The 9,271-nt window shown below is 35.3% G+C and overlaps 1 protein-coding gene across 1 annotated transcript; it reads right to left on the minus strand.

Annotated features, from left to right (window-relative positions):
• Positions 1-2,972: 2,972 nt before the first annotated feature.
• LOC131621484 (uncharacterized) lies at positions 2,973-5,506 on the minus strand. Its single transcript, XM_058892539.1, has 4 exons — positions 4,773-5,506; positions 4,473-4,528; positions 4,023-4,102; positions 2,973-3,904 (listed from the first exon to the last, which is right to left on the minus strand). The coding sequence occupies exons 1-4, from the start codon at positions 5,022-5,024 to the stop codon at positions 3,282-3,284; spliced, it is 1,011 nt and encodes a 336-aa protein (XP_058748522.1). The 5' UTR covers positions 5,025-5,506; the 3' UTR covers positions 2,973-3,281.
• Positions 5,507-9,271: the final 3,765 nt, after the last annotated feature.

The following is a 9,271-nucleotide window of genomic DNA, read 5'->3' on the forward strand; positions in this document are numbered from 1 at the left end:
ACCAGGTTTTCTATCTCTAACTAGGTTACAAAAGTTTCCTATTTATAACCTGATCCCAATTGGACGTGGGCTTACAAATCACAACACTCTGGCTGTTACAAATATGTAGAAAATATTCTGCTACAAATAAGGTCTTTTAATCCTGAGTTTCCTAAATTAGAAATTGCTGAATCCAATCTTCTGATCTGATTCTTCCTGAATCTTCAATCTTCTGATCTGATTCTTCAATTATTCTTTTGACCTTTAAATATGCGCCACATAGGATTACATAATATTCACATAGAATATTCGGTATCTGTTAAGTACAAACTGAATCTTCCTTCCAGTTCTGCAGGCGCGATGTCATGAGTTGATGTCATGACATTCCATCTAACATCTTGCTTGTACCTGTTTTGTTCTTTATAACCTTGCAAGATTTACATTTAGTATTATGTTTTACTACTATTAAGTTTTAACCAAACATAGATGTCAATCAGCCAATAAAAGCACTAACAAACCATATGCATGAGATATTTGTCCAACCATCATTCATCATCTTCATTCATACATGAAATAATTTCCAAGGTATAAACATCCTTTTACCCATTATCACTTGAGTTTACATTGATCTCTTTGTCATACTCATTTGTTTGTCTTTTGTGACACATGTTATCAGACACGTACCTGAGGTATCCATGATTGATTGCTTAAGTTGTTGTTGAAAAATTCAAAGGAATGGTACCCATGACTAAAATTGTCAAGGTACTAAATCTTTTTTCCAATCTCTTTATCATGGTGCTTAGTATTGTTAAAGCTTTGCACCCACTTGTTTTTGAAAATGGTTTTGTATTGTTAAAGCTCAACTTTTTAAAATCAACCCTTGGTTTTGTATTGTTAAAGCTCAACCAACTCACCTTTTAAAACCTTGGTACTAACAGGAGAATTATTTCCGGTGAAACTACTATTAAACCATTGGACCTTGTATTGTTAGGGCTTGGCCCATTTTTATTAAAACTTGTTAAGTATTGTTAAATTAACATTTTAAAAACCCATGAAGTATTGTTAAAGCTCAACACCCAAAAAGATTATGGCCACCTTGGCCCTTTTACTTTCCTTTTAAGAGGAGCTCCAAAAGCTCTGACTTTCCTATTGTTAAAGGGGTGTGTAGGCCTAAGATGTGATGTCTTACCGAGCTCACTTTTAAAACCTTCTTTTCTCATCTCCCCACATTATTTAAACAAAAAAAAATCACAAAAGCATTTTCAAAATAACACCAATAATAATAGTATTTCAAAGAGGTTCCTATGGAATACCATAGATGTGGGGGGGGGGGGGGGGGGTGCTAAAAACCTTCCCCTTGCATAACCAACCCCCTGTACCTAAATCTCTGTTTATTTTATTAGTTTTGATTTCAAAAATTTCTTTGGGTTTTATTCGCTCTTTCTCCCATTTCCTTTAGAAACAATAAAGCACGGTGGTGACTCTATTTAAAACATGAGCTAAGTCAATTCAATGGCTTTAGTCTCACAAATTTCACCGATACACTATGCAAGACAGTTAGGTCTGAGAGGAAATTGCACAGCATGCGTTGACCTATGGGACCCATACGTTGACCTACAACATGTTATGCGTCGACCTACAACTTTTATGTGGTGACCTCTGGCTGGCAGAAATAACCTACAACATGCTATGCGTCAACCTACATCTTTTATGCGTCGACCTTTGGCAAGCATATTTACACAATTAAAATTCAGAGGCGATTGTAAAGGAAATAAACATTAACAATCATTCACATAAAACAAAGTTAATCAAGATAGTAAATAATTAACCGGAACATACAATTCAGAATACGCACGTCGTGCATAGACAAAAAGAGACTGTTCATGGAAACAATATATAAATATAATGTCTATTTATAATACATCAAGAAATATCAAATTTGATGAATATTTGACACAATAATACACATTGAGAGAGATCTCATATGGAGTTACTATAAGCATGTTAAATGATTACAAATTACATAAATCGATGAGATTTTTGAAAATGAACAAGCATATATCATCATCAAGCATCAGCTTGTATTCAAAAAAATCTATTCATTCAAGGGTTAATAGTCATTTACCCCCTGCCATATAGGCGGGTTTTGATTTTTCCCCCTTTAAAAAAAAATTTTGAATTACCCCCCTATAAATTTAAAATTTTTAAAATTCTAAGTCTTTTTCCCCTAAGAGGAAAAATTACCCCCTGTAAAATGTATTTTTTTGATTTATCCCCCTGGTTTTTACACGCTTAGGGGGTGCCCGAAAATTATAGGGGGGTAATCCAAAACTTTTTTTTTAAAGGGGGGAAAATTAAAACTCGCCTATATGGCAGGGGGTGAATGACTATTAACCCTTCATTCATTAATAAAGAGAGATTGGGAGCCAAGAGTTAGAAATGATATTTCCTCCAAATTAATTTTGAATGTAGATAACACTTACATATAACTTACACTTTTTTAAACAAAAGTTATATATATATATATATATATATATATATATATATATATATATATATATATATATATATATATATATATATATATATATAATAATTTACAATACAAATCAATATTATTATTTCGTCGTCAATTTATTTGCTTCTAAAAACTCATTTAAAACTCAATTTGACCTATAAATAGATAGCATGTATCATTTAAAAATCGTTAAGACCAATGTGTGCAGTAAGAGTTGGCTACTAATTAATTCCTAAAATAACCACCTAAATCTTATAACTTGATGAATTGTCATTCTCATAATCGAAAAACTTAAGTAATAATCAATTGTTTATTTCCCAACCTATGTTGCTGGTAACAATGTATATCACGTGGTATAGAGTGCACTTGTTTTCTTAGTCAAAGAAGACACCTCATCACAATCAAGTCAACTCCTGTATAAAGTCCTATATATAATATCATCAAGTAGTTCTATAAATATTACATTCCACAGACTTGACCAAAAAAAATTGCATTCCACAGAAAAAATCACACAGTGCAATATTATCATATATAATAATAATCTCCAGGAAAATTACATCACAAGTAAAAGGTTCACAAAATATGAACTAAGAAAACGATAATTAAGATAAAAGACTCATGCAGATAAGAAACTAAGAAGTTGAACTTGCACTCACGAAGTCACGATAAGTAATTGTCAACTATTAGATAGCTCTCACAATCTTAAGTACATTAAACGAAATAATAACAATTTCTTCATCACCAGTATAATATAATATTCAGATTTTTTTTTTCTTGAATGCTCTTACTTGTTATTCTCAACTATGGCAAGATCAATGTTTGTTTGTCCCAACAAACTACTCATCGATCGTGCTTTAACCATTCCAAGCTTCATCCTCTTCTTTGTGATCACCAATGGCTTTCTCTCATCATCATCATCATCATCATCATCATCATCATCATCATCATCATCGTTGTCTGCGCCATCAAACTTTGTTTTCATTTCAATTGATGGAGATATTGACATGTCTTGAACATTATGATTCTTTGCAGCAACAAGAGACCTTTTTCTTACACTTGCCATGCTTCTCAGCCTTCCTTTCCCTAAATGATGCTCACAAAGAGAATAACCAACTAGTGTTGGTTGACAACATCTCCATCCTCTTCCATTAACACGACTGCACCGCGAACCTTCCATGAGTGCACCACCTCTTACCTTCTTCTGTTTTGTCTCTCTAATAACCACTACCTCTTCTTCACCACTGCCTCCATTATTATCATAACACTTCTTATTCATCTTGTTCTTCATCTTCATCTTCTTCTTCGTATTATTATTGTCTTTGTTGCTGTTGCGGTTGTTATTCGTCGCAAAACTTCCTCTCCGTTTCTTTAGAGGAAAGGCTTTCTCTCCATCTTTCCATCTCCAATCTACCGTATATATATATAATAGTAGTACTCTCTCAATAACAAACTCAATCAACATACATATACATTCATGCATTATTATTCCAAATATATAAACAACACAATAAAATATATATGTGACCTTGTTTATAACTAGAACAAGAAGGGCTTGAGGATGCGAAAAGCTCAGTTGATATTGGTGCACTTGAGATACTTCCTTTCCTACAAGGAACAAAGGAGCCAGAAAGACCTCAAAAAGAACCACAGCCACAAACACATATATTCCACTTTTACACTTAAAATTCAAGGTGAAAAGAGAAAAGATGAAAAGAGAAAGAATGTAAAAATGCTATGAAAGAAGATATGATGTAAACGGGGGACCAGCATTTGGTTCTATACTAGTATAGTAGTAGTATGTGCAGCTCAAGGGCAAATTGGTAGGTAGCTAGTTTTGAGAAAAAAATGATAGGTTTAGAGGGTATTATATTTAAAACACTTTCAACTCTATTTCCGCTAACAGTAGTATTTCTTTTTAGCAATTATTATTTTATAAAATATAAAAATTTAATTAATTAAAAAAAAAAAGTTTTACCTGTTATCATTAACCTTCTGTCCCTCTTCCCCAACTTGCCCTCTCCCATCTTCTACCTGCAATTCAAAAGCACTCAATTAAAAAACAACTAACATAGGATCCACTAAATGGTTGGTTGCATATGTTACCCCTATGTGAATGTGAAAAAAAATAAAAATTAAAAAAATTATTGCACCAATCCGACCATTTGTAAAAGGTTGGACAAAAGTGCACTAATTTACAATCGATTTTCCTATAAAAAAAATTTAAAAAAAATTGAATTATTCGAGTCATATATATAATATTATTTTTCACACTAACCAAAATCGGTTGCTTCTTGTGCTGTCTCTCGTCAGTTAAGGAATCATCACAGCCGTTGATTGGTTTCCCGATCGGTGGGACTGGTTGAACGGACGGTTGTGGATGATCCAAGGCTTGAATGCAAGAATGTTTTGGTGAAGTGGTTGTTGCATCGTTGAGTTGCACCACCTCCGGTGACCCGTTGATAAAGTTGGGATCTGAGAAAGTCACGGGCGAAAGAGAGAAAGGTAGTTGCCTCTTTCGGATCCTCATAAGTGCAAAAGATATTTAGCTCACAAAACTTTTAAACATGAAAAATGAAAAATGAAAAATCACCCAACATAGAAAATCTAGATTAGATTTTGAGGAAAATAATGATAGTAAAAAAAACAGTAAGAACCCAAACTATTTCATGAACTCATTGACCAAGAAAAAAATCTATAGAATTTTATGAATTTATAAACTATATATTTTCTCTAAGCAAAGCTTGATTTTGTATCTGGCTTTTTTGTTGCACCATCACAAAAGGGTGTTGTTTTTAGTTAAACTGTATGGGTGAGGGATGGCTCGTGTGAGGGTGGTTTAGGAGTGAAAGCACGTGTGAGGAGGGTGACTGGGTGGAACGGTAACCGGTGGGAGAGGAAAAGACAGAGTACGGACGAGGATGCCAGAGTGGAGAGGGAGAATTGGCAAATAGAAAAGTTAGAAATAAAAGCAATAAGATAAGAGAAAGGTGGGAAGAGAGAAGGAGTGGATGGTTCTATCGTTTATACTTTTAAGAAGGGGAGCTATGGGCCCCATAACCGTGACCCTCCTTAACAAGGACCCTCTTTATATTCTATTTTCCATGATATATGTTCAATTGATAATTCCAAATTACTTTTTTTCAATAAGCAATGATATAAGATGTCGTATTAGGGGTGCAACCCTTACAACGAAAACTCTTTTGCATCCTTACAACGAAAATTCTATAAAGAGTTGAAGAAATTTAAAGGTAACTTGTACCAATCATAAAAACTAGTTCTAGGAGAAAAGCTACTACTACTTAACCATCTCCAAGAAAAGAACAAGATGTTGGATATAACGACATCAAAACTAAAAGTAGCATTGTCAAAAACAATAGTATTCTTCATTAGCCAAATGCACCAAATTAGAGCAATCCATATTGAATTTAGAATAACTCTAGTGTTGGCTTTCCTCACCTTTTCTTGAATGCAACCAAAACTTTTGAACTCTTCCATGTTCAACTCGAAGTCATTCCCCAACCAAGCATAGATTCTTTCCCACACCGCTTTCGTAACTTGACATTGAAAGAAAAAATGGTCCAAAGTTTCCGAGTGGTGAGAACAAAATAAGCAATCAAGAGAATTGAGATTAGGAACTCCTCTATTTGCCAAAAGATCCTTTAGAGGTAGTCTATTGATGAAAAGTCTCCAAGAAAAAATTTGAACCTTTTTCGGGATGATAGCTTTCCAAATGACTTCCAACAATTTGATGGTGTTGATTGGCCAAGCTATGTCTTTAGCATTGGACACTAAATGGGACACGCTAGCAACCGAGAACACACCGATAGGATTTAGATTCCAATGGAAATCATCATGTTCGAAAAAATGTCATCCAACAACGCTTTTAAGTCTCTCAATTGGGTGTCGAAAGCCGAAACCAATCCATTCGCGGCGGGGAGGTTACCTAAAAGAACATCAAAATTCCAAGAATGTGCACCATTGCTCCAAGAGATGACATCGCTCACTTTGCAAAGTTTATTGTTTGAAAGATCAAACAAATAAGGGAAGGAAACACAAAGAGGTTGATCACCCAACCAACAACTATGCCAAAAAAGAATAGTGTTACCTTACTTGAAGTCACAATTGACCCAACCAATGAAGCCTTCAACGGAGTCCTCCTCTTTAAAGTCGTTTAGAATAATGTCTCTCCACCAACTAGAATCGTCCCGATTTAGAACTTCCACACAAGAAGCTAACACTTTAAATTTTGGATTTTTATATCTCAAGAGTAGAAATTTACTCCAAATGGATTTGTCCTCCTTCAAGATTCTCCACTTCCATTTGAGAAGAATAGATTTGTTCATTTCGCCAATATCTCTAATGCATAGCCCACCTTTCTCCCTTGTTTTACAAACATTATCCCACTTCACCCAATGGATACATCTTTTGTTCACATTCCCATTCCACAAACATTACCCGGAGCTTTGAAGAAGGATAAAGTGTATATTGGAATAGCGTTAAGCACCGAACTAATTAGAGTCACCCTTCCGCCGATGGAGATATTTCTACCCTTCCACGTTGATAATCTTGATTTGATATTAGAAACCACATCCATCCAAAATCTCCTCTTGCTAGAACCTTATCCGACCCATATGCCAAGAAATTTGAACGGAAAAGTCCCTCTTTTACAAGCAAGGAACAAAGTAGCCGAGGTGGAAAGCCACTCACCAATATGAACACTGAATATATTACTTTTATGGAAATTAATCTTCAATCCGGATACAAGTTCAAAGCCTCTCAACAAAACTTTCATACTCCAAAGATTATCACTTGTAGGTTCTCCTATGATTACCGTGTCATCCGCAAATTGTAGAATATCCACATATTCTTCTTCACCGAAATTAAAAGGTTTAAAATCCCCCACCTCCACCGACCTTTTCATGAGAGCACTAAAACCTTCCATGTCAATGACAAAGAGAAAAGGAGAAATTGGATCGCCTTGTCGTAATCCTCTTTGAACACTAAACTCCTTAGTAGCACTACCGTTGACCAAAACGGACATATGACTAGTGAAGAAGCAAGATTCCATCCATTTCATCCATCTCTTCCCAAACCTCATTCTTCCCATAATCCATCTAAGATAGTTCCAAGAAACGGAATCATAAGCCTTTTCGAAATCCACTTTGAGTAAAAGGCACCCCCTCTTCTTTCGTTTTGCCCAATCAAGAATCTCATTAACCGTTAACGCACCATCCATTATACTCCTTCCCGGAACAAAAGCGGTTTGATTAGGCGAAACCGAATTTCCCACTACACCTCTCAATCTAGCCGCCAAAATCTTCGCAAGAATCTTGTAGACACTCCCCACTAGGCAAATAGGACGATACTCGAACAAATCTTGAGGATTTTTTGTTTTAGGAATAAGCGCAAGGAATGAAGATGTTATAGCTTTGACAAGCGTACCTCTAGAAAAGAAATCATTGCATAATTTCATCAAATCGTCTTTAAGAAGGAACCAAAACCTTTTAAAGAATTCCAAAGTGTAACCATCCAGACCCGAGCTTTTGTTCCCGTCACAAGACCAAATCGCCTCCTTGACCTCTTCTTTGGAGAAAGGTTTTTCAAGATCCTTTGATTATTCAATCGACAAAGAATTCAAAGTAATACCATGTAGCACCGGTCTAAAGCAAGATTCTTCTTTAAAGAGTCCTTCAAAGTGTTTGAAAATGTGATCTATTATCTCCATAACCTCTTCCAATATTCCCCTCGTAGAATTGATGGAGCATAAGGAGTTTCTTCTTCTTCTATCTTTTAGAGAATTGTGGAAAAAGTGTGTGTTATCATCCCCTTCGGTAAGCCAAAGTTGTCTCGATTTGATTCTAAGAAGCCCTTCTTTTTTGTTTAAATTATCCCAAAAATCCTCCGCCACTTTCAACCTTTTCTTAACCAACTCTTCAGGAAAATTACCTGCAAAATGAACAAACAAGTTATCTAATAAGTGCAACTCTTTCCCATCTTTGTCAATATTGAGGTCTATCCAACCATAGACCGTTTTGTTCCACCAAGAGATCCGATTTTTAAGAGTTTTCAACTTTTCAACCAAGCAATAATCTCCTCTTCCTTTAATAGCCATTTTGCTCCACTCCTCTTTTACAAAGCTATCAAACTCATCATGCTTGAACCACAAGTTGTTAAACTTAAATGGCTTTGGCCCCCAATCCTTCCTACTATATTTTAACCAAATAGAAGCATGATCGGATATATCCCTCTCGCCTATATGTTGCCCTTCCACCTTCCACTCTTCTATGAAACTATCCGAAAGGAGAAATCTATCAATCCTACTCATAGTCTTCCCGTTAATTTTGAGCCACGTAAATTTGCCACCAATAGTTGGAAGATCCACCAAATCCATTTCCGCAATAAACTCATTGAAGAATCTAATCTCCCTACTATAACCACCGTTAGATACTCCAATTATTTCATCTAAAGACGAAATAGAGTTAAAATCTCTGCCAATGCACCAAGACCCTTCCACATTATTGTTCTTGAAATCACAAATTTTATTCCAAGTTCTCCTTCTTATAACTTTGTCACACGAAGCATAAACATTCACAAAGTAAATAAGTTTACCTTCCTTCTCCAAACATAGCCCAAGAAATCCTTCTCCTCTAAATCTATAGATAAGAGAGAAGAAATCTTTTTTCCACATGGTGAGAATACCTCCCGAAGCACCGACAACATCCAAGCAAGACCACTCTACATCCACATCTCCCTACATATCTTTGACTAGATTCA

This window comes from Vicia villosa, linkage group LG1 (assembly GCF_029867415.1).
Source record: "Vicia villosa cultivar HV-30 ecotype Madison, WI linkage group LG1, Vvil1.0, whole genome shotgun sequence".
NCBI classification, from domain to species: Eukaryota; Viridiplantae; Streptophyta; class Magnoliopsida; order Fabales; family Fabaceae; genus Vicia; species Vicia villosa.

What these genes read in the sequence shown, in the direction of transcription:
- LOC131621484 (XM_058892539.1), bottom strand. Translation starts at nt 5,024, where the DNA reads ATGAGGATCCGAAAGAGGCAACTACCTTTCTCTCTTTCGCCCGTGACT. An exon ending in ACAAGAAGCAACCGATTTTG is followed by an intron (nt 4,529 to 4,772) that starts GTTAGTGTGAAA and finishes TTTGAATTGCAG; the next exon opens with GTAGAAGATGGGAGAGGGCA. An exon ending in TTGTTCTAGTTATAAACAAG is followed by an intron (nt 3,905 to 4,022) that starts GTCACATATATA and finishes TATATACGGTAG; the next exon opens with ATTGGAGATGGAAAGATGGA.